The sequence below is a fragment of the Vicugna pacos genome, chromosome 22 (genome assembly GCF_048564905.1).
Source record: "Vicugna pacos chromosome 22, VicPac4, whole genome shotgun sequence".
Lineage (NCBI taxonomy): Eukaryota > Metazoa > Chordata > Mammalia > Artiodactyla > Camelidae > Vicugna > Vicugna pacos.
In genome coordinates this window covers 8,484,916-8,511,913 of record NC_133008.1, presented here as the reverse complement: position 1 = coordinate 8,511,913, position 26,998 = coordinate 8,484,916, and the positions used below count along the sequence as shown (strand labels likewise).

General features: G+C 34.9%; 1 protein-coding gene across 6 annotated transcripts in view; it reads right to left on the bottom strand.

Annotated features, from left to right (window-relative positions):
* UIMC1 (ubiquitin interaction motif containing 1) overlaps positions 1-26,998 on the bottom strand; it is a 95,610-nt gene that overhangs the window by 35,147 nt on the left and 33,465 nt on the right. For 5 of the 6 annotated variants that reach the window (XM_072947186.1, XM_072947182.1, XM_072947183.1 and 2 more), the window contains exons 3-8: positions 24,390-24,474; positions 12,017-12,141; positions 11,186-11,291; positions 10,144-10,880; positions 4,231-4,292; positions 2,093-2,169 (exon numbers count right to left, since the gene is read on the bottom strand). In XM_072947186.1, coding sequence (XP_072803287.1) covers positions 2,093-2,169; positions 4,231-4,292; positions 10,144-10,880; positions 11,186-11,291; positions 12,017-12,141; positions 24,390-24,474 — 1,192 coding nt within the window. The remainder of the gene's footprint in view (positions 1-2,092; positions 2,170-4,230; positions 4,293-10,143; positions 10,881-11,185; positions 11,292-12,016; positions 12,142-24,389; positions 24,475-26,998) is intronic. The other variant, XM_031689339.2, reaches the window with a different exon arrangement.

The window sequence follows — 26,998 nt, the reverse complement described above, 5'->3', positions numbered from 1 at the left end:
ATTTTATACCACCCTTGTTGGAAAAAGGCTTACACTGCATAACTTCAAAATCTTCTTTATCAAAGTTCCCTGAGAGATATTACCAAAAAAGACATTCAGTCTATTAGAAAGTAAGAGTTGCTCACTGCTTGTAATACTGTAACAATAAAGTCTTTAACCTTTTGTGAATGGCTGACATGTTCAACTATAGAGACAAATTAAGAGGGTATTAGCTCTGCAGAAATAAATAATGCTAGTACTATGCACAATGTGGGCATAAGGCTGTAATCCTGCTTCTTCACTAAGATGATATTCTAAGTTTGACTATCAGACCCCTGGAACTGTCAGAAATATGAGACAAAACAAAATAGGTAAGATGGACTACTATACTTAATCTGTGTTTCACCATTTAGGACAAATTTTTATACATAGCTTCTAAATTACGTATTTAAAAAGACACTCAGGAGTCTGGCTCCATGGAGAAGTAGTTATACTTTCTTAGCAAAAGGAACAGTAACGTTAGGAAAACCTTTTACAATCTCATTTAGAAGTGGTTTATATCCGCACACAGTTGGACTTAATTAGCGGACTAATGACAGTAAGTCATGATCATAAAAGTTATCTAACCTCAGTCATGAAAGGCTTGATTTTTCCTCTTTCGTTAACTTTCCTCACATTAGAGATTTCAATATTATGTATTTGCAGGTTCCTCCTGCAAGATCCCAGGGTGACATCACATGTCATCATTCTAAACTTACTGAGTTACTTCCCAGCAGGATAGCATGTCAGTTGTCTCATATGGAGAAGGAGTAACGCTATATTTTCACAAAGATAACACAGCATTCCTGAGTGCTCCTGCCAAAATCAGAGCACTTGGCAGTGAGGTCTCTTAGTGGGTATCATTAGGCAGTAATCCAAATAAATTTCAAATGAATTAAGAAATCACTTTCAATTAAAAAAAACATAGTTAAACTTTAAAAGTAAGTAAAGAAAGACCTTTACAGTATGCTGCCAAATGTTTAAAAATAGTTTACACATTAGTCTAGGAAAACCCTGTAATTAAGTATGTATCTCTGGCAAAACATGAAAGAAACCAAAAAAAGAAAACTACGAGTCTCTCTGATCCTGACAGGTTATATGCCACCTAAGGGAAAACGAGATGTGACTTATGGTAACATTTGTCCCACACCTGCTGTCCAAACATTCAAACATTAAGAGGAAGTACCTCAATTTCACATGAATGAGGTTACTGATAATAGGCCCCACTTTTAAGAAAAGCCAAAAAAAAGAAAATTTAAGCTAAAATAAATTCCTTAGAAAGCAGTGATTAATATCATAAAATAATTCTTCATATTATACAATGATTCAATTCAAGAGTTCCCTTAGTGGGTACTTAGCTCATTTTGAATTATTTTGTGTAGCAAACCTATTCATGTGCAACTTTCATGTGAAGTTCTCTCATACCTTAAGCAAAGCACCCATGTCTTTTTATCTCTATTATTAACAAAAAATGAGGTAAGGTACTTAACCAGGTTAAGCATATTTTCTGAGACTAAAAGTAAGTCAATGACAGAAATTTATGTACAAAATTCAATTAATTTCTGGACTCTCTATGCAATAGACCCCATGAATGGTAATGTAAAACTAACTAGTAAAAGCCTCAGGGAAAAAACTGCTTAATAACAGGTAGATCTGAGGACAATTCAACTTTGAAAACCCATAAACCAAAACATAAAGTCCTCTGCTATTCATGCTCTGGTTTCTCTTCAGATCGAATAAATCTTTCGCCTTTTACTAAAAAAAAAAAAAAAGTCCTCTGCTATTCATAATGTTTTGCTGCCATCTCTGATGAGGCTGGTAAGCAAACAAGCAGACAAAAGGCCATGTTAATTTCAAACTAAAATATCTCTAAGAAGAGAAAATGTGAGAAGCAGAGCCAATGTCCATTTAAAAAGTGTGTATATGTATATACGTATGTGTGTGAACACATACATACACATCAATCACACATAAACTTCCTGAGAGTGGTTGACAAAGTCAGCAAAATTAATAGGCACAAAAAGGTAGATAGCTAGGGATTACAAACTAAGTAAAATCTCAATGGGCTACTTACCAGGACACACAATGATTTCCTCTGCAGAACTCTCTGGCCTAAGGACCAAGCTTCTTTTACAGGTCAAAGTAGGAAAGCTAAAAACAAACAAACAAACAAAACAAAAAAACAAACAAACAAAAAAAACCCAAGTGAATTCCCAGTAAAATAAATCAGAACACAGGGCCAAAAGCAACGGTGAGTCATTCACAAAGCCACAGGTAATCTAATACCTGCTGTCCAATACACAAAAGCACAACAGGGAAGCAAGGAATCAGCAGTGAAAACTTCAGGCCAGAAATAGGGAAAATAAACATGCTTACAACTTTAGTTTCAGTGAAATCACTGAATGAAAAGAACCCCCTTCTGGAGTTTTCAGAAAGGAAGGTTGAAGGGTAAGGACTATCTATGAACACAACAGAAGACAAAAAATCCACTCCAATATAAGGATGTCAAAAGTGTTTTACAGTCTCCATCTCAGCCTTCTGAAAGCTAGAGGTTTGTAAACTCATAAGAGAAGACATGGAGATTCTCCTGACAACACAATAGCTCTCCCCTCACCTTGCAGTTAAATTTCCTCTTTATTTCAAGATGTTGCTCTCCCAGCAACAAAAATAAGATACAAATCCAAACTGCCTACAGCAAAAATCTGCCCGACCCAGCTGAATATCTCTTCTGAGAAAAACATAATTATGAATGGCTCCCCTCATCCAACCTTCTGGTTTACCCTGCCTGTTCATAGCATGCAATCTCTTCCTGACATAGGAACACATGGCTAAGAGAGCTTAGCATCTGAGCTAGCTTCCTCATGCTTCACAGAGCTTTACGATTAGTTTGATCAAGTATGCAAGAGGACGCTTAAAAACACAAATCCTCACATCAACCAAGAACCACAAAGAAGAGAGAATAACCACCACTGATTCATGATAAATAACTAAATCCTGCTAGGAAACCACAAGTGATTTCTCCCTCTAAATAAAACACCTCATAGCATTTGTTATAAACCCAAGCCAGATACAGTTTACTCTGCATGTAACATTAGGGCTCTATTCAAAGAGTCTATCACAAAACAATTTGCTGACATTTATAAAATGGGCTAATCAATTTGAAGTCAAACCACATTGCCTGCAATTCCAACTCTCTCCTGGTGACAAAGCATATAATCATTTATTAAAACCTACATCTGCTCTGCACAAGGCTCACCACAACAAAGCAGAGAGGCCTACAGGAAGCAGAAGGCCTACTCCAGTTAAAACCACTTTCAAAACTGTCTTAACAGCAAGAGAATCAAACCAAAGCCATGTTCTTTAGCTCAGGAAGAACTACCTACTACTAACAACTTAACCAAAAACCACCAACTAAATTACAGCAAATAGCAATTGGGCCTCAACTTCCATTTGGAAGATGAAGGCCAGTTAACACAAAATTAGGCTCTTGAGTAATCCCCAGTGATAAACTGCCTGTAAAAGGGAAAGTAATTGGAGGCCTGATCCAGTTAATAGTACAGTTTGTAACCAATCAACCTCTATTAGTCAGAAAACTAAAGTAACACCACCAATCAACAAGAATAACTGAGGAGATAATACAAATACAATCATTTAGGAAAAGATGAGATACAACCAGATGAAAAGTGGCAAAGGACACGGAGTCAGGGTGGTAACAGGTTCCATGTGGCCTCAACAATATAAGGGCTTCAGAGAGGATGTAAATCTCAAGAGCAGGCTTAAAGATTTATATGGTTTGGATATGCAGATAAAATAAGCATAAGCAGAGGGAACAAAAAGAGAAAGCAGAGAAAGGACCAGAAGGACCATAAAGAAATCAGTCTAGAGTCTTCAAACTGGCATAGGGAGCTAGTGTAGTTGGTTAGGAGAGTAGCAGGATATAACCACTTTTCAGGAATAGTGTAGATGGGATTTGTGCCTAGATGGCTGGACTAGACAAGTAAACGCTAAGATATTCTCCACCTTAATATTCTAGGCTTCTATGAGATGCATATTTGAGAACTAGGAGATGATGATTTCTCCCAGTCTGTGCATATAAAAGAGCTGAAAGATTCCTGGCAAGCTGTTCCTGTACAGTCTCACTCATGTGGCTCGTCTCTTTTATTCTGGTACTATCAGAGGAGAATTCAGACCTATAACAACATATAATCTTACCTTTGTGAGGCAGGTGCAGGGTTTCCTTCTTCAGAAGTTTCAACAAATAGCCCTTGGGAAGACTGCAAAGAAATACGTAATATCCTAAACATACAGGCACAGATGAACTAGTTTCTCTTCCTTTCTAAAAACAATTTAATTTTTCAACATTATCACTCAACAATTAGAAATAAGAATAAATCATTTTACGTAAGTCAGTAAGTTTAAGTAAAAAAAGTATATCCTGTTGAGTCAGAACACTGGGATTTAAATCACAGGTAAATTACCTATTGATTTTGTAATCCTGGTAAAGTCATATCTGAATGTTTGCTCATCTTAAAATGGTACTAACAATTGCTTCACAGAGTGTTACTGTGAGAATTAAGATAATATATATGATGTACTGTGTAAAATATGACATACAAATATTAATTGGTAAGTCAAACAAATTATGACTTCAGAAAAGCAATTATGAAGCTTTTGTTGTGGAAGGAGGAAATATAGAGGAAAGTCCAGTTCTCAATGAAAATACTGAGTTGGGAAAAACTGCAACATGAAAGAAGTTCTCATGGCACAACCAAGCCATAACAGGATATCCAAAAGAAATGATTATAAAGATTCCTTTTGTTACAAATCTGCACTATGAGTTTAATATCTGGCTACAGAGGTATCTTTTAAAAAACATAACAGAGACTGGATAAGAAAAAGATTATTTTCTTTGATTAATAGTAGAGTTGGTACAAATGTTAACTCATTAAATGTAGATGCACAGGACAGTGGAAAAATCAGCTACTGCTGCCTTAGGGGTACTTCTGAGGAAGTGCCTTGACTGTGAGGCTTCTTCCAATAGATGTAAAGCTACTGGCTGAAGTTTTCAGGGTCTCCTAACAGGATATAAATAACCTAATAAACAAGTTAGGCACCTCTCTACCACTCAGGTAAATATACTAAAATACAGCAACAGCCTAGATGAGCCTTCAGTCAAAGGGAAGATAAAGCTGTACAATGATTGGGAATGTAGTCATTATGAAAAATGAGAGTTGAAAAAAGCTGTCAAAAGGACTAAAATACAACAGCAATAAATACTTCACCTGACTATTGGTTTGAACTCAGTGGTGACAAAACACTGTTTTATTCCTGATGTCTCAAAAAAAAAAAGGTAAATACTGACACCTGGTGTCCATTTAACAGAATTTTACCTTGTTGGAATGACTGGTCAACTAAGCCACTGGCTTCAGAAGCAATCAAGGTACCAATAAGCTATGCGATACCTCCATCTCTACCCTATGCTAAACATATCTCTACATTTCCCAATGTAATTTTTTTTAATCATTACACACCTATTACACGCCAAGCCTATGCTAATCACTTCACATGTGTTATCTCCTTTATTCCTCACAAGAATCTTCTGAAGCAGAAGGCATTATTTTAGAAATGAGGAAAGTGAGACTTTGACAGGTTAAATAATCCACCCAAAATCACAGAGTTGTTCAAAGTGGAGCCTGGACCTTTCTGACTCCAAAATCCATGTTCTAACCACTAGTTATATTGTTTACAGAAATGATCTTCCTAACCATTTCAACACAGAATTCCCGAGAATGTCTTCATTTCCCCAAATCATTTTCTAATTTCTAAACATATACCTCCATGGCAATAATCTAAACACAGGGGTAAAGTAAGGTTCTTTCAGAATATGAAAATAACAGAGCAAAACAAGTAAACAAAATGTGATTAGAATATCCAAATCTAATCAAGGTAAACAGAGAAGCATGACAGGAATGTAACTTTCACTAAGGAAGCTATGGCCTAATCAAGACATTGCAGTCTGCCTGAACAAATAATATGTTAATGGAAAAGGGACAGTTTGCAACAGCTCAATCTATGGCCTAGAAATGCAAGTGAATAGATAAATCATCTGGTCACCACAGAAACATCCTCCATTCTCAGGTACCAGTAGTTTATCAGGTCTTTCCACAGACTAGTTGAATCATCCCTTAAAATTTCTATTTTCTAATTATTATTTCATCCTTCCAGATTCCTTCATCCTAGAAAAAGGTATAGGGGATGGTAGACCTGAGTATTCTGGTCACTGAAAATGTCTCTCTTTCATAATAAATTAACAAACTGACATTTGGTGTACATATCAGCTTGAAATTTGGTTAGTCAAAGTCAGTTCTCAAAGCTCCACATAATCTGGTCATTTCTGGGAAAGAAATCTCAGTTACTGAAACTGAAAATTAAGGATCAGACCCTGAAAAGTAGTGACCACATCAATATACTACCCCTCCCCTCCTTGCTGGACAGCCATCAAGATGACCTCTCCATTTTCATTAACAACTTCCCTATAATTGCAGTGATGCCAGAAACAAGTTATCATCTAATCCTAAAGGTTTTACAACCTAGGTAAAGACTAAGCAATCTGCCCCACAGTGAATGTTTTTCTGAGCCCCTATTTCTGGGACTCTCTTGCTATCTCTACCAACCAAGGAGTCTCAAATGTGGGCAGTTCCAGCAAAGACATAATCAACAGAAAACATTTTAACATATAAACGCTTTCTACCCAGGGTAGCTGAAAGCAAAAGATCAACATAAGATGTGAAAATACAATCACAAGCCTTTCATTTATTTGCCATAAAATTAGTAAGTTGATTTCTCTTTGTTTCCTTTTTTAAAGACACCATTCTAGTTGGCATGGCTGCACTGAACCAGGCATTCTCATACATTGCTGGAAGAAAACAGTTCAAATTTGAACAACCTTTCTAAAAAGCAATTTAGCAATAAATATCAAGTCTTTTTTTTTTAATGTTCATAACCCTTTAATCCAGTATGTTTCTGGCCCCTTATCCCTAAAGACACTGATTTTAAATAAATATAAGTTTTATTTAGAAAAACATTTATCACAACTGAAATATCTGGCAATAGGAAAACAGTTTATATATTAAGGTAAATGCATAAGGCCAAAATATTATATAATCATTAAAAATGAAATCTATAAATAATTTTAACATCATAAGAAAATGTTTATGTAATATTAACTTAAAAATATAAAAATATACTAACGACTTTCCCCCACAAAAAAATACATATATATATAAAAATATAGTAATATAATCTAACCATACCAAAAACAGGTATAGAAAAAAAGATGAAGGAATACATCACTGTGGATACTTTTTCAATTTTGTTCTTTATACTTTTTGGTATTTTTCAATAGTTCTAAGTGATTCCTAAAATTAATGTTAATGACTAAACTGAATTACTAGGTTGTCTGCCTGGTATCCTTTTACTAGGGGCTGTTCCTCACCCCTCTCACTGCAGTACAGCAGTGGGTTCATAGCCATTTGTACAATTTGGAACACACCCCCTTCAGGCCACAGCCAACTGGGCTGGTGAGGGCTACGAACCCCAAACGGGCCATAAGTTATTTCCTAGAAGTTTAATGTTGATATTAGGAGACAAATAAATCTCCTGTAAATTGTTTTTACCTTTGGGAACTGTAGGATCAGTGTCTTCCACCCACCACGTGAAACAGAGAAGCAAAGGAAGCAAGTTTGCAGGGAGAAGAATGAAGCATATACAACATAGTGGTGAGATACAGAAAAATTACAGATGATTTTCTAGGCTTAGTACATGATCCAGGCTTGGTTTACCAACCTATTTTGGAATTTATGAGGCACCCTAGTTCCTTATGATAAAGCCATCTTTTTAATTAAGCTAGCTTGATTTGGTTTGCTATAGCCAAATACTACCAATTACTAGTACTATGTGTAACATTTGGTGGCCTGTTGATGAAGTTAGAGAACCTCAACCTACTACAGCCAGTCAATAGGTTCTAACCACTTCCAGCCTATTCCAAAGGTACTGCTTTCAAACCTCAGAACTTGACACAAGTCTATGCTCCAGAACTCTGGCCCCTGGGATCTTTCAAGCTAACAACTTGAATTACAGCAAATCATTAAGTGTTCTGCAGTAACCGTGGAGTTAACTTACTCTTTTAAAAGGAAGCACCTCAGAATAGGAATGAACAAATAAAACACGTTCTCATAAGCATAACCTAACCTTCCTTTGGAAAAGATGCAGAACAGTGAAGAAAAATGCCTTCTCTTCCCACACAGCAGTCTTTCTAGAATGCAGATGAAGAAGGCTGCTAGGGAAGAATAAGTCCCATACATACTCTCAATGATTAACCTTCTCGTTCCTTAGAGAAAATTACCAGTTATTGAGTAGCTATAATCTCCTAAGCATTATATTAGACATTTTACATAATTTGCTTTTATTATTAAAATTATTGAAAGATATGAATTGCTACTCCCATTTTACAGATGTTCACAGATGTCTTTAAACTAAGATTCAGAGGTTAAATGACTTGCTCAAAGGCATGGTTACCAGAACACTGAAGTCAAAATTCAAACTCCAAATCCATGCCCTCGACACTATGCTATGAAATTTCTCACAGCTACCATGTCTTGAACCCTTATCATAAAAGAGACAGAACAGAGTAACAGCAAAACAAAACCAAAAACTGAGTTGAATAACAGAAATAGCAACAAAAACAGTATGGTAATAAAATAATATTCTTTTTTTAATAAAACAATATCCTTGAAAATTACAATTTATAAAGAATTTGTAATTATATGATTGCTTTTATAATATCAGAGAAAAAATAGAACACAAGCTTATTCTATTATATGTACAATGTATATATCTATATAATATAATCTAGATATCAGAGAAAAAGACTTAAAAGGCAATCAAATATCCCAAAACAGGAGGCTGTTTTCAGTAAGTAACTGAAAATCACAAATTAAGTCACAAGCAAAATCAGAAATACACCATTATGTGGGGGCAAAAAAGTAACTGCACTTCCTATCACAAAGTACCACTTCCCCTAATACATAAAGGGTGCCTACAAACAACTAACAAAAAGATTGTTGAAAAAGAAAAATGCCCATAAGATCTAAATAGAAAAGGATGTACACATGAGTCTCAACTACACAGTAAGAAAAATGCAAACTGCAATGAGATACTGTGTTTCATCTCTCAGATTTGCAAAAGATCAGGAAGTCCTGATAATACCGTACTGGTATAGGTACTGGAAAGATGGTACTCATACAACTTCTACGAAGGCAACTTAGGAATAGCTAACAAAACTATAAATACATACATACTTTGATCCACCAATTATATCAGCAAGAAGTTATCCTGTAAGTATCTCCCGTGTAAATGAAACACCTTCTGTTCAAGAATAATAATCACTGCAGTAGTATCTGTAATAGTATTTTGGAAACAACCTAAATGTCCACCAATAAGGGCACTAGATAAAATAAACTCATCCATATATGGTGTATTACACACCAAAAAAAAAAAAAAAAGAAGTAATTCTTCATGTACTGTTATGGAATAATCCCATAGTATTAAATGAAAAAAGCAAGGTGCAGAATAATGTGGAGTATGCTATCATCTGTGCAAAAGAAGGTGAGGGCTTTGAATTTTGAGTCATGTAAACACTATTACCTATTCAAAAACTTAACTTTTCAGAAATACATATTTTAAAGCAAAAGATTAACTATGAAACATCCATTATGATACAGTAATGCTTTCAAGTATACTTAATAAATAGGAAAAAAAATCTAAGAGATGCTATTAAGTAGGAGAAATGAACAAAGTTTATATAAAGGAGTCTTCATTTTCTTGAAAAATTAAAAAGAAAAGCATTTTTATATGCATAGAAATAATGATGATTGCCTCTTGGTGCTGAGATTATGGGCAATTTTTTTTCTTTATATTCTTCTGTACTTCCCTAATTTTCCACAGTGAGTATATGTTACTCTAAAAATCAGGGGGGATAAAAACACAAAAAGAACAGATAGCTAAAATAATCCTTGTTTAATCTGTGAATAAATCATCCTTAATCACAGCATCACTGACCCTTACCTGACCATGACTGGTTGTTGGTTCTTCCTCCAACAAAAGTTTCTCTTTCAAGCTTTTAACTGGGCTTTCTTGGAAATCCTTGGTTTTTGAGTGCCAGACAGATGCCCTAGATTCCTGCCTCTCCTCTTTGTCTTCATCTCCCATTTCTTCTGAGGTGCCTTCATTTTTTTCACTAGCCTGATCTCCTTGGCCACATTCATTCTGGATCAGAGAAGGAGGTCTAGGTAACACTGGTTCCCCAAACACTTTTTTTTTTAAGAGCTGCCTCTGAGCCATTTTCAGGCTCTTTTGATAAACCTCCAACTGGCAGAGAATGACCTGGGTATATTGGTTAGGGTCTACACCAGCAGGGCAAAATGGAATACCCCAGAAGTAGTGCACAGTGCCCCCAATGTCCTGGAGACCTCTGGCATCTGCTGGGGTAGGCAGACAGTGCCTAGATGTGTCCCCCCTACCCTGGGCAGCTTTGTGAAAGGCACAACCCCTCCCAGTACTTTCCTGTGGCTTCCCACACTGTGTGTGCTCAGCCAAGCGGCCAGTACATCTGTCAAAACATTTAACGTTCTCATTCTCAAACACTGGCTGGCTTGACTGGTCCCAGCTTCCTGAGCTGCCAGAGACCGGCTCCTCTTCAGTGTTTTCAGTGTGGTCCCAAGGCTCCTTTCTTTCCTCAGACTCGTTTCCCTGACTGATATGTGAGCCTTTAAACAGTGGTGGAGGTACCAGCTGCCATATGCCTGTAGGTATTTGAGAAAAAGTAGGACTAAGGACAAACTTTTTTATTAAGAGGGCTTGGTAAGTTATCACTTACCAAGATTACATAATGTAGGTAAAAAAGGCTCTTCTTTGGGTTTAACCAAATGTTGGCTTTTCCTGGGCGATAAAAGTATGCTGGGTATTAGTGAGATTTCAACTACTTTTCTGATTGAACCTCTTTACTACCACCAAAGGGATTTGGGCATTTCTGTACAACTACTCTCAGCATGATGTCCCTGTGACATGGTTACACTTGATGAGCAGAAGCCAGAACAGGGAGACATGCCTTCAGTGATCCCAGAGTCTGTGGTTTTCTCCTGATGGGACTGTGAAGATGGTCCAGTGGCCAGAGGTCGAGATCTGGTAGCAGAAGCATCAGAAGGCTGGCAACTCTGAAACAAGTGATCCCATACCAGACCAGGTTTATTATTAAGACAGGTATACATGAAGGGTCACAGGAGGGACAAAAAAGGGAGGCCACTGTCCCTAAGAGATTCTCCTCTCCAAAACGCAGGTGCTCGATTCAAATGAATTCCACAACATGCACTGCATGTCTACTATGTGCAAAGTGCTGTACCAGATCACTGTACTAAACCCTTTTCTAATATAGAGAGGTAAGTGGCGTAAAAGATGGCTCAGGACCTGCCATTGGCAAATATCCTTCACATGTAAAATAATTTCAACTACACAAATTCAAATCACAATTTAGTATTATTTGAAAACTTTTAAAACTGCCCATTCTTTCTCCTCATAACCCACCTGATTCTCGCTCCCTTTGCTTTCCCCACAAAACAGGGGCAGTAAACACCTTATCTTGCTCCTTTCTGGTTCCTTGGTACTCAGTCACTGTTTTCAGAAGCTGCCAACTACTATGGTTCTCTTAAGCCACACACTGAAAGTTTGCGGTGTGGAAGAAAATTCTTTCACGCAAAATTAGCACAATACTTCAAACTGGGTTCACCAACAACTCAACACAAACTTCAAAAATTATTATGGGAAATATCTGTTAGTTGAAATCCTATGAACTACCACAGCTAGTTTCTAATGTAGCCATAATACTGCAGAAATAAATACTGGCGATCAATTCTCAAACACTTTTTCAACACAGCATATTTACATTCAGGCTTTCTGCAATGGCTTTCCTCAAGAGCTCCTCTTCTTCCTCCTCCTGGCTGTTCACCTCCCTAGCTTCCTGCTCGCTCATTTTGAGAGCCAGAGCAAACTGTTCTTCTTCTGTCATTTCTGTAAGAAGATAAGGGGAAAAACAGAGGAGGACATCACAAACATTGAATAAGCATGTAGACAAGAAACAGAATTATTACAAGTGAAGACACCACAGACCATCTAGCACAATTTTATAATTTTATAAATGAGAAAAGCCCCAAAAGGTAAGATGCTGGCAAGGATCAGCAGCAACAGTTACAAGAATCCTTGGTTAACTGGAAGTGAACCCCTGCGAAGGCAGAGTTCTTTCTATTTTATTCACTGTTGTATTCCTAGAACAGAAAAGAGTGCCTGGCACCTGGTAGATACTCAATAAATATAAGGTGAGTGAATAAATAAGAGCTGACTCCCACTCCAGGGCTTTTTGCTACATTTCACACTGCTTTATATGTTCAATATTACCCCAAATTATTTCACTCTTCAGAATCCTCTGATTTATCCAGTAGAAAGAACATCCCTAATGACCCAGAATGTCACCTCCAAACACCATTTCCCATTAAAAGTAACTGGAGTACCTTGGAGAAATGGCCGATTCCAAGTCTGGAGCATGAAATGTAGAAAATGAGCTAGAATATCTGACGTATCTGTGACCAAGGAATCTATCAGACATTACCAGAGTCATATCAAAAGAACTTAAGAGCCAACTTAAAAAGATTCTCACTGGCCCAAAGTGGGACAACTAGAACATCAATAAGGACAATGAGCACAATGAATTAAAACACATTAAATATGTTTAAATCTACGAGTTCATAATAGCACTTTAATAACATTACTAACTGGTCATTGTTGAAGAATATTAGTGAATCAATTATTTTGAAAACTGGTAAATAAAAGGACAGAGAATTAAGCTTCTGTCCTACTCTTCCAATATACTACTGGTTAACCAAATAGATGAAGAGAAGTTTCTCTTTAAAGAATAATAAATGTAAAGGAAATGACAGAATTAGAATACTGTCATTTTGTATAACGACTACGGAAAGGATTTTAGCAATGTCTAACAAACTACGTATATGACCCAGTAATCTCAATTCTAGCAATTTACTCTAAAGATGTATTTCCAATTTTAAAAAAGTAAATATGCACTACATTTTTCATTGTGGCATTGTCTGAGTTTGCAAAACACTGGAATCGACATAATGACCACCAGAGGACATTGCTTGAATAAACTCTGCTATACATACATGCAACTCTAAAGAAGAATAAGGAAAGTATCTATGAGATAGAAGGATTTCAACGGTATAATACTAAGTTAAAAAAAAAAAAGGAAAACACTTACAAAAAAGTATAAATATAATATGCTACTTTTTGTCTAAGAAAGGAGAAATAAGAAAATACACATATTTGACAAAGGAGGCAAGCATATACAATGAGGAAAAGACAGCTTCTTTAGCAAGTGGTTTTGGAAAAGCTGGACATTGTACGTAAACCAGTGAAGTTAGAACACTCCCTCACACCATACACAAAAATAAACTCAAAATGGCTTAAAGACTTGAAACATAAGACAGAACACCATACATTTCCTAGAAAAGAATATAGGCAAAACATTCTTTGACATAAATAATAGCAATGTTTTCCTAGGTTAGTCTACCAAGGCAATAGAAATATGGGCAAAAATAAACAAATGGGATCTAATTAAACTTATAAGCTTTTGTACAGCAAAGGAAACCATACACAAAACAAGAAGACAACCTAAGAACTGAGAAAAAATATCTACAAGTGATGTGACTGATAAGGGTTTAACTTCCAGAATATACAAACAGCTCATACAACTCAATAACAAGAAAAAAAAAAAACCAATCCAAAAATGGGCAGAAGATCTAAACAGACATTTCTCCAATGAGGAGATGGACAATAGGCACAGGAAAAGATGCTCAATATCACTAATTATCAAAGAAATGCAAATAAAAAAACTATAATGAGGTATCACCTCACACTGGTGAGAATGGCCATCATTAAAAAGCTCACAAATGATAAACGCTGGAGAGGGTGTGGAGAAAAGGGAACCCTCTTATATTGTTGGTGGGAATGTAATTTGATGCTGCTGCTATGGAAAATAGTATGGATATTCCTCAAAAAACTAAAAATAGATTTACCACATGACCCAGCAATCCCACTCCTGGGTATATATCCAGAGAAAATTCTAATTCGAAAAGATACCTGTACCCCAATGTTCATAGCAGCACTATTTACAATAGCCAGGATGTGGAAGCAACCTGAACATCCATCAGCAAATGATTGGATAAACAAGTATATACACACACACAAACATACACAATGGAATACTACTCAGCCATAAAAAAGAATGAAATATTGCCATTTGCAGCAACTTGGATGGACCTAGAGATTATCATACTAAGTGAAGTAAGTCAGACAGAGAAAGAAAAGACACACATCATATGATATCACATATATGTAGAATCTTAAAAAATGACACAAATGAACTTATTTATAAAACAGAAACAGACTCACAGACATGAAAAACAAACTTATGGTTACCAAAAGGGAAAGGGTGGAGGGGAGGATAAATTAGGAGTTTGGGATTAGCATATATAAACTACTAGATATAAAATAGATAAACAACAAGGTCCTACTGTATAGCACAGGGAATTATATTTAGTAGATTATAATAACCTATAATGAAACAGAATATGAAAAATATATATATAAAACCAAATCACTGCCCTGTACACCAGAAACTAACACAACATTGTAAACCAATTATACTTCAATTAAAAAAAAAAACAAAAGAAAGTATACATATACCTGTTAATTTTTGTAAACAGTGACACAAGAAGGATAAATGATACCGCATAGTTTTGATTCACATTTCTCTGATAATTAGTGATACTGAGCATTTTTTCATATGCTTATTGGCCATTTGTATGTCTTCATTGGAGAATTGCTTGTTTGGGTCTTCTGCTTATTTTTGGATTGGGTTGTTTGTTTTTTTCTTATTAAGTTGTATGAATTGTTTATATATTCTGGAAATTAACCTTTTGTCAGTCAGCCCTACGAGAATATTGCTAAGATTATGTGTCAGAGAATGTTTTGTCTATGTTTTCTTCTAGGAGATTTATCATGTCTTGCCTTATATTTAAGTCTTTAAGCCATTTTGAGTTTATTTTTGTGTATGGAGTGAAGGAGTGTTTTAACTTCATTGATTTACATGCTGCTATCCAGCTTTCCCAACATCACTTGCTGAAGAGACTGTCTTTTCTCCATTGTATATGCTTGCCTCCTTTGTTGAAGATTAACTGACCATAGGTCTGTGGATTTATTTCTGGGTTTTCTATTCTGTTCCATTGATCCATATGACTGTTTTTATGCCAATACCATACTGTTTTGATTACTGTAGCTCTGTAATATTGTCTTAAGTCTGGGAGGGTTACTCCTCCAGCTTCATTCTTTTTCTTCAATATTGCTTTGGCAATTCTGGGTCTTTTGTGATTCCATATAAATTTGCTGGTGGGAATGTAGTTCGGTGCAACCATTAGGGAAAACAGTATGGAGATTCCTCAAAAAACTAAAATTAGACTTACCATATGATTCAGCAAACCCACTACTGGACATACATCCAGAGGGAACCTTAATTCAAAGAGATACAAGCACCCCAATGCTCATAGCAGCACTATTTACAATAGCCAAGACATTGAAACAACCTAAATGTCCACTGACAGATGACTGGATAAAGAAGATGTGGTATATTTATACAATGGAATACTACTCAGCCATAAAAACCGACAACATAATGCCATTTGCAGCAACATGGATGCTCCTAGAGAATGTCATTCTAAGTGAAGTAAGCCAGAAAGAGAAAGAAAAATACCATATGAGATCGCTCATATGTGGAATCTAAAAAACAAAAACAAACAAACAAACAAAAACAAAGCATAAATACAGGACAGAAATGGACTCATGGACAGAGAATACAGACTTGTGGTTACCGGGGGGGGGGGGGGGGCGGGGTAGAGGGTGGGAAGGGATAGACTGGGATTTCAAAATTGTAGAACAGATAAACAAGATTACACTGTATAGCACAGGGAAATATACACAAAATGTTATGATAAATCACAGAGAAAAAAATGTGACAATGAGTGTGTATAAGTCCATGTATGACTGAAAAATTGTACTGAACTGTAAAATGATTATGAATCAATAAAAATGTAAAAAAAAAAAAGAAGTTGTGGTATATTTATACAATGGAATACTACTCAGTCATAAAAAACAAAACAATGCCATTTGCAGCAACATGGATGGAACTGGAGATTGTCATTCTAAGTGAAATAAGCCAGAAAGGGAAAGAAAAATACCATATGATATCACTCATATGCAGAACCTAAAAACAAAAACAAAAACAAAAAAGGACACAAAGGAACTTATTTACAAAGCAGAAACACACTCACAGACATAGAAAACAAACTATGATTACCAGGTGGGGGAGGGAGGTGGGAAGGGATAAATTGGGAGTTAGACTTGCAGATACTAACTACTATACATAAAATAGATAAACAAGTTTCTTCTGTGTAGCACAGGGAACTATATTCAATATCTTATAGTAACCTATAATGAAAAAGAATATGAAAAGGAATATATGTATGTTATGTATGACTGAAACATTATTCTGTACACCAAAAATTGATACAACATTGTAAATTGACTATACTTCAATAAAATAATAATAATAATAATAATCCCAGTAGGGCTAGACCTTTTCAGGAGACACTTTTAAGTTTTTATTCAGCATGATTTTCCTAATTTTCTAATGATTTTTCATTACCGAAATCAAATAAAAACCAGAAGACAAAGAATATATATATGATTTGCAAAAAAAAAAAAAAAAAAAGCCGCTAGGTAGGCTGACTAAAAAGAGAGAGGACACAAATTACTAGTATCAGAAATGAAAGCAGAAACATCACTAGAGACCTCATGTACATTAAAAGAATAATAAAAGAATACTATGAACAATTCTATGCCCAGAAATCTGATAATCTAGATGAAAAAGAGCAATCCTTTGAAAGGCACAATCTGCCAACACTCACATAAGAAATAGATCATCTGAATATGCCAAAATCTATTAAAGAAATAGAATCCATAATTAATCTTTCACAACAAAAAGCATCAGGCCCAGATGGATTCACTAATGAATTCTACCAAACATTTAAGGAAGAAATTCTACAAATTTTCTACAATCTCTTTCAGGACAGAAGCAGAGGGAATACTTCCTAACTCATTCTATGTGACAACCATTAAAACCTAACACCAAAACTAGACAAAAACATTATAAGAAAATTACAGACGAATGTCTCTCATAAACACAAATGCAAAAATCTCCAACAAAATAGCAAATCGAATCCAACAATGTTTAAAAAGAATAATACACCATGACCCAGTGGGATTTATCCCAGATATGCAATGCTAGTTCAACATTCAAAAATTAATATAATGCAACATATCAAAATGAAAAAGAAAAACCATAGGATCACATTCAACAGACTCAGGAAAAGTATTTGACAAATCAAACATTCATGGTAAAAACTCAATGAACTAGGAACAAAGGAGAACTTTTTCAACTTGATAAAGAATATCTACAAAAAACCTATAGCTAATATCATACTACCTGGTGAAAACTCAAAGCTCTCCCACTAAGAAAAGGAAAAGGGCTAGGATGTCCCCTCTCACTGCTCCTTTTTTGACACTGTACTGGACATACCAGCTAATGTAGTAAGACAAGAAAAGGAAATACATGTTATACAGACTAGGAAGGAAGAAATAAAACTCTTTTTGTTCACAAATTACACTACATTCATCTACATAGAAAGTCCAAAATAATCAACAAAACAACTCCTGAAACTAGTAAAACAGTCAATCGCAGTCCGTTTACCAGCAATGAACAAGCGTAATTTGAAATTTCAAACAAAATACCATTTACATTAGCACTCCAAAAATGAAATAATGTATAAGATCTAATAAGGAAAACTACAAAACTCTGAACAAAATCAAAGAACTAACTAAACTAAATGAAGGGATATTCCACGGACAGAAAGACTAAATATGGCAGAGATATCAGTTTTTCCCAACTTGATCTGTCAGTGGAATCAGAATCAAAATCCCAGCAAGTAATTTTGTGGATATGAACAAACTCATTCTAAAGCTTAAATGGAGAGGGCAATAGATCCAGAATAGTCAATACAGTATTGAAGAAAAAGAACAAAGCTGGAGGGCTGATGCTACCTAGCTTTAAAAACTACTCATAAAGCCAGTAAGCAAAACAGTATGGTATTGGTGAAAGAAAAGACAAATAGATCAATGGAACAGAAAAGAGAGCCCAGAAATAGACACGCATAAATACAAGTCACCTGATTTTTGACAAAGTAGCAAAGGCAATACAATGAAGCAGAGGGATTATTTTCAACAAATGTTGCTAGAACAACTGGATATTCATATCCAAAAAAATGAATCTAGACACAGACCTATCACCATTCCCAAAATTAACTCAATGGATCATAAACTTATATGTGAAATATCTAGAATGTGAAATATCTAGAAGATAACATAAGAAAAACATAGATAGCATTAGGTATAGCAATGACTTTTTAGATATAACATCAAAGGTATGATCTATAAAAGAAGTAAATGATAAGCTAGATGTCATTAGAATTTAATCCTGCTCTGCAGCAGACAATGTTGTGAAAATGAGAAGACAAGCCACAAAATGGGAGAAAACATTTTCAAAAGACATATCTAATAAAGGACTGTTACCCAAAGTATACGAAGAATTTTTAAAACTCAACTGTAAGAAAACAAACAACCCAGCTAAAAAGTGGGCCAAAGACTTTAACAGACACCACACCAAGATCATACAGACAGCAAATAAGCATGTGAAAAAATATTCTACATCATATATCATCAGAGAAATGCAAATTAAAACAAGGAGATACCACTGCACACCTATTAGGATGGCCAAATTCTGGAACACTGACAACACCAAATGCTGGTGAGGGTATGGAGCAAAGGAACTCTATTTATTGCTGGTGGGAATGCAAAATGGTACACCCACTTTGGAAGAGAGTTTGGCGGTTTCTTACAAAACTAAATATACTCTTAGTATAGTCAGCAATCACGCTCCTTGATATTTACCCAAAAGAGTTGAAAACTCATGTCCATACAAAAACCTGCACACAGATGTTTATTCCAGCTTTATTCTTAATTGCCAAAACCTGGAAGCAACCAAATGTTCTGCAGTAGGTGAATGGATAAATAAACTATGTTACATCCAGAAAATGGAATATTATTCAGTGCTAAAAAAAAAAGATCAAAACATGAAAGGACACAGAGGAACCTTAAATGCGTATTACTAAATGAAAGAAGCCAATCTGAAAAAGCTACATACTGTATGACTCCAACTACGTGACATTCTGTAAAAGGCAAAATGAAGACAGTAAAAAGACCAGCGGTTGTCAGAGAATGGCAGGGGAAGTAGGGTAGGGATGAACAGGTGGAGTAGAGAATTTTTGGGCAGTGAAAATACTGTTTCATACCATAATGACGGATACATGTCATTATATATTTGTCAAAACCCGTCAAATGTACAACACCAAGAATGAACCCTAATGAAAACTATGGACTTAGGGTGATTAGGTCAATGCAGACACATCAATTGTAACAAATCTATCACTTTCGATTTGGAGGAGGCTAGGTATGTGTGAGGTCAGGGGGTATATGAGAAATCTCTGCATCCTGTCCTCAATTTTGCTGTGAACCTTAAACTACTCTAAAAATATAAAGTCTTAATAAAAGAAAGTTACACACACACACACACACACACACAAGCTGAGAATTTTCCAAAGTTAATGAAAGATCTCAAATCAGACCTCAAATCACAGATTCAAAAGCAGTATCAAGAAAAATATATTCCATGGCCTCATAAAAAAAATATCTAAACACCATATTCAAACTGTTAGAAAAAGATACAGACTATATTGAAGGATGGCAGAGAAAGATATGTAACATTCAAAAGAACAAAGATAAGGATTAAAACCAACTTCTCATCAAAAACTCAGTACCCAGAAAATGATACAGTGACATCTTGAAAATGCTGAAAGAAAAAACCATCAAATCAGAATTCTATAACCAAGGGAAATATTTTTCAAAAATGAAGAAGATTCAATATACCACTTTCAGTAAATGGGAGAACTAGGCAGAATATCAACAAGTAAACAGAAGACAAACAACACTATAATCCAACAAGACCAAATACATCTAGAAAACACTCTATCCCACAAGAGCAGAATACACATTTTCCTCAAGTGCACATAAAATATTCTCCAGGATATCATATGATGGCAATAAAACAAGCTTCAATAAACATAAAAAGATTTTTTAATATACAAAGTATGTTTTCCAATCATAATGAGTGAAATTAGAAATAACAGAAAGAAGAAATTTGGAGAATTGACAAATACATGGAAATTAAACAAAACACTCCTAAATAACCAAAGCGTCAAAGAAAAACCACAAGAGAAAGTAAAAATATCTTGAGATGAATGAAAAGGAAAATATATCTTGAAAACATAAAGGATTAAGTTAAAGCAGTACTTAAAATGGAAATTTACATCTATCTAACACCTGTATTAAGAGAAAGATCTCAAATCAATAACCTAAACTTCTACCCTAAGACACAGAAAACAGAGCAAACTAAATCTAAAGAAAGCAGAAGAAAGAAAGTAATAAAGAATATAGGAGAAACTATGAGAAAACAGAAAAACAAGAAAATCAACAAGATGAAAAAGTTGGTCTTTTGAAAACTAACAAAACTGACAAATGACAGAACTAACAAAACTAACAAAACTGACAATTAGCAGAGGAAAAAAAGAGAAACCTCAAATAACCAAAAACAGAATGGCAGCGGAGACATTACTACCAAACTTACAAAAGTAAGACACAAACTATCACAGGTGACTCAACAAGAAATAAAAAACCTAAATAGAACTACAATAAGACATTGAATTAGTAATCAAAAACTATCCACCAAGAAAAGCCTAGGCCCAGATGCTCTCATTGGTGAATTCTGTCCAACAATTAAAGAAAAATTAATACCAAGTCTTCACAATCTCTACCAAAAACACAACAGGAAGGGAAAATGTTCAACTCATTCTATGAGGGAGTATTAGCCTGATACCAAATCCAAAGACATCACAAGAAAGCTACAGAACAGTATCTCTTGTAAATGCAAAACTTCTCAACATAATGTTAGGATACCAAATCTAGAAACAATGTAACAAAACAGTCTGGCAGTTTCTCAAACAATTAAATATTGAGTTAGCATATGACCCAATAATCCACTCCTAGGTATGTTACTCAAGAGAAATAAAAATATATGTCCACACAAAAACTTGTCCTTTAATGTTCATAGCAAATTTATTCACAATAGCCAAAGAGAAGATACAATCCCAATGTCCATTAAATGATGAACAGATAAACACAACTGGTACAATACAGGGGAATAATATCTGGTAACAAAGGAATGAAGTACTAATGCCAAAACACAGATGAACCTGAAAACATTAAGCAGAGTGAAAAAAGCCATTCACAAAAGACTGCGTATTACATAATTCCATTTATATGGAATGTCCAGAATAGGCAAATCTAGAGACAGAAAGTAAACTAAAAGTTGCTTAGGGCTGAGTGAGATGAGGGCTTTGGATTACTAGTAAGTGTATAGGGTTTCTTTTCACAGTGATGAAAAGTTCTAGAATTAAACTGTGGTGATGGTTGCACAACACAGTTAATATACTAAAACCCATTTGCTGTACACTTTAAATGATGAAAGTACTACACAATGAATGAACTGTATAGTATGTGAGTTATATCTCAATAAAGCATTTACCATAAAAATAGAGAAATACTTTTTCAGACAAACAAAAACAGACAATTAATTGGCAACAGGTCTACATTAAAAGAACTGATAAAGGAAGTTCCTTCAACAGAAAAAAATATGATGCTGGACAAATTGGGAGCTACACAAAAAAATTAACAGCCCTTGAGACGGCACAAATAAAAGAAAACACAGAATTCTTTATTTCTTATTTCCATTGCTCTAAAAGTCAATAAACTATCTAAAGCAAAATAATATCATGTATTCTGTGATATAATCTATGCAAAAGTAAATGCATGACAAAAATAACAGAAAGGAAAGTAGAAAGGGACAGGGAGTCTATGTGAAACAGTATGACATTATTTAAAGGTGACTGTGATTAATTAAATATGTGTATTGTAAGCTGCAGAGCAACCACTAAATATTTTTAAAAGGAGATATATAAGTCAACAGTAGAAATTAAATGGAATCATAAAATACTCAACAAATACAAAAATGGTCAGAAAGAGAAGAAAACAATTAAAATACACAGCTTTCAAAATGACAGATTTTGATCCAATCATATCAATAATTACATTAAATGTAAGTGTAAGACAATTTAAAAGACTGAAATTGTCACACTGAATGAAAAAATAAAAAGACTGTTAGGCTGGATAAAAAAGAATGACAATTAAATGAAAAGTAAAACACAGTTTGACTATAAAGATAAAGAATAACCAAGGAGACAACTATCAACAGTCTACTAATGGTGACAAAAACCTATCAACTGATAAAGATTATTGCATCTCAAAAAGTAACTACTATCAGTAATTTTCAAGACTGAAAGTAACCTGAGTACCTTCAACAGATCTAAACAGTGACAGCCACCTCTAGATATAACACAATGATTTAGCAACAAAGAGCTATGGTTAATTTTATAAGGCTGAGAATTATACCTTAAATCACTGAAATTCAAATTAACACTGAAAAAAATCCTTCTTTATCTTCAATCAACTGTTATAATAATTTCAATTGGTTATCATACTTTTTGAAAAGTTCACCAAAATACTTAAACATCTCACATGACATTACAATGCAAAAATATTATCATTAAATAACTTCACAATTGAGTAACTAAGGCAGAAGAGAAAAAAATTCCAACAAATGATTTTTGCGACATTGTGATTTATAGTAATAAATATATACTTGATCTTTGCCCCTGGCACATAGCTCCTAAAACACTTGTAATTTCCTAAGTGAAAAGAGTAATAAAGGTATCTAACAATCTCCTTTCAGGTACACTAGAGATTATGTTAATGAACATACTTCTGGAAAGACCCTAAGGATAAGGGCTGAGTGCCAGGGGAATCAATCAAGGTACAAGAGGATTGGAACTTTCATTCTCACCCCACAACCTTCAAGAAAAGGAGAGAAGCTAGCTGGAGGTCGACCCAATCACCAATGACAAATGATTTAATCAATCGTGCCTGCATAGTGAAGCCTCCATAAAAATACCTGAACTACAAGGTATAGTAAGCTTCCAGACTGGAGAATATGTTGGGTACTAGGAGAGTGACAAACCTGGAGAGGGCATGGAGATTCACACCCCTTCCTCCATATCTTGGCCTATGCATCTCTTTCATCTGGCTGTTCCTGAGTTATATCCTTTACCAGTCAACTGGTAAGCAAACTGTTCCCCTGAGTTCTGTGAGCCATTCTAGTAATTTAATTGAACCCAAGGAAGGGGTCATGGGAGCATCTGATTTATAGCCAGACGGTCAGGGGCACAGGTAACAACCTAGACTTTGCAACTGGCATCTAAAAGGAGGGAGAGTCCTGCGGAACCAAGCCCTTAACTTTTGGGATCTGACACTGAGTGTCAGCTTTCCTTAAACTGTAGGACACTCAGTGTCTGCCAGAGAGCTGGAGAATTGCTTGGTGTGGCAGGGAAAAAGCCCTACACATTTGATGACCAGAATGAAGTGCTGAGAGTAGAGGAGACAGACAAGAGTTTTTCGCATACAATTTTAATGGCCAAAATAGTAATAGGCCCCATTACTGGAGCCATTAAGTGACTTTTTAAGTGTTATTATCTGAATTTTATTGATGAAGAAATAGAGGCAGGCTCAAAGTAGTGTCTTCCTAAGGTATTTACAGTAAGCTGAAACAAAGATTCAAATGCAAGTGTATCTAATTCTGAAGGTCACGTTTTTAATTTCAACACTATGCCTTTCATAACTCAGTTGTATAAGCTATAGGTAACATGATCCCTATAAATTTTAACAGACTCTAGAATTAACAAGAAGCACATACACCCTTATTCAGAGAAATCTCTTCCTAATAAAAAAACAAGTATCAATTCTATGACTGCTGTAATTTCCAAATCATTCTCAACACAAAAATAAAAACATACGTGCAATTTTTCTTTTAGCCAAACACTTTGCTCTATTCGACACTTTTGTCTTCGTTTTCTGCAATCCATTCTCCTCCTTCGGTTCCTGTTACAAAACAAGAAACATGATCAGGGTGGCTGCCATTAAAAGTAGTACTCTTACATGGAAACAACCTTAGATGTCCATTGACAAATGACTGAATAAAGAAGCTGTGGTATACATACACACACACACATACACACACAATGGCTGTATAGCACAGGGAACTATATTCAATATCTTATAATCTTTAATGAAAAAATATGAAAATGAATATATGTGTATATATGCATGACTGGGACATTGTGCTGTACACCAGAACTATACTTCAATTTTTTAAAAAAAGGAAAAAAAAGAAATATATATACAATGAAATACTATTCAGCCATAAAAAAAGAATAATGCCATTTGAAGAAACATGGATGGAACTGGAGATGTCATTCATTCTAAGTGAAGTAAACCAGAAAGAGAAAGGAAAATACCATATGATTTCACTTATATGTGGAATCTAAAAAAAAAAAGACACAAAAGAACTTATTTATAAAACAGAAACAGACTCACAAACATAGAAAACAAACTTATGGTTACCAGGGAGAAAGGGGGTAGAAAGGGATAAATCGAGAGTTTGAAATCTGCAGGTACTAACTACTTAATATAAAAAAGATAAACAACAACTTTATACTGTATAGCACAGGAAACTATATTCAATACCTTCTAATAAACTATAATAAAAAAATGAAAATAAATATATGTATGTATATGTATGACTGAAACATTATGCTGTACACCAGAAATTGACACATTATAAACTGACTATACATCAATTAAAAAAGAATGCGCAAAAAAAACAAAAGTAGTACTCCGTCTGCTATACAGCTAACAGATGCCACTGAGCCCCTGAATAATCAGTAGTTGTTGTAAATGTTCACAAAAATAGACATATAGATCAACGGAACAGGATAGAAAGCCCAGAAATAAACCCATATCAATATAAATAAATATGGTCAATTAACCTACAACAAAGGAGGCAAGAATATACAATGGAGAAAAGACAGTCTCTTCAGTAAGTGCTGCTGGGAAAAGTGGACAGCTACATATAAGAGAATGAAATTAGAACATTCTCTAATACCATAAATAAAAATAAACTCAAAATGGATTAAAGACCTAAATGTAAGACCAGACATTATAAAACTCCTAGAGGAAAACATACACAGAACACTCTTTGACATAAATTGTAGCAATATTTTTTGGCTCCGTCTCCCAGAGTAATGGAAAGAAAAATAAAAACAAACAAATGGGACCTAATTAAACTTAAAAGCTTTTGCACAGCAAAAGAAACCATAAACAAAACAAAAAGACAAACTACGGAATAGGAGAAAATATTTGCAATGTGACCGACAGAGCTTAATTTCCAAAATACACAAACAGCTCATACAGTGCAATATAAAAATAAAAAAACTGAAATTAAAAAAATAGGCAGCAAACCTAAGTAGATATTTCTCCAAATAAGACATACAGATGATCAACAAGCACATGAAAAGATGCTCAACATCGCTAATTATCAGAGAAATGCAAAGCAAAACCACAATGAGGTATTACCTCACTCCAGTTAGAACGGTCATCATCAAAAGGTCTACAAATAATAAATGCTGGAGAGAGTGTGAAGAAAAGGGAACCCCCTATTACACTGTTGGTGCGAATGCAAGTTTGTGCAACCACCATGGAAAACAGTACAGAGGTTCCTTAAAAAACTAAAAGGAGAGCTACCATATTATCCAGCAATCCCACTCCTGGGCATGTATCTGGAGAAACTGCTAATTCGAAAACATATCTGCACCCCAAATACAGAAGCACTATTTACAATAGCCAAGATATGAAAGTAACCTAAATGCCCATCAATAGATGAATGGATAAAGAAGATGTGGTGTACACACATACACACACACACACAGAGGAATATTACTCAGCCATAAAAATAATAATAATAAATAATGCCATTTGCAGCAACAGGGATGGACCCAGAGATGATCATACTAAGACAGAGAAAGACAAATAGCATATCACTTATATATGGAATCTAAAAAACAATGACACAAATGAACTTATTTACAAAACAGAAATAGACTTATAGACATAGAAAACAAACATGGTTACCAAAGGCAGAAGGGGTGGCGGGGAGGGATAAATTAGGAGTTTGGGATTAACAGATACACACTACTATATATAAAATAGATAAACAACAAGGACCTACTTACTGTATAGCACAGGGAACTATATGCAATATCCTATAATAAACCTATTAGAGAAAAGAATCTGAAAAAGAATATATAAACTGAATCCCTTTGCTGTACACCTGAAACTAACACAATATTGTAAATCACCTTACTTCAGTTAAAAGAAAATACTTACTGTGGGGGAACAGGTACTCTCATATCAATGATGGGATAAAATGGATGCAGTATGTTTAGAGGGCAAATTGGCAATAACTTCTAAAATCATATACACTCTTTGTCCAGTAAGATACCTCTAGGAATTCATTCTACAAATACATGCACACATAAGCACAAAGACATAAACACAATAATGTTCA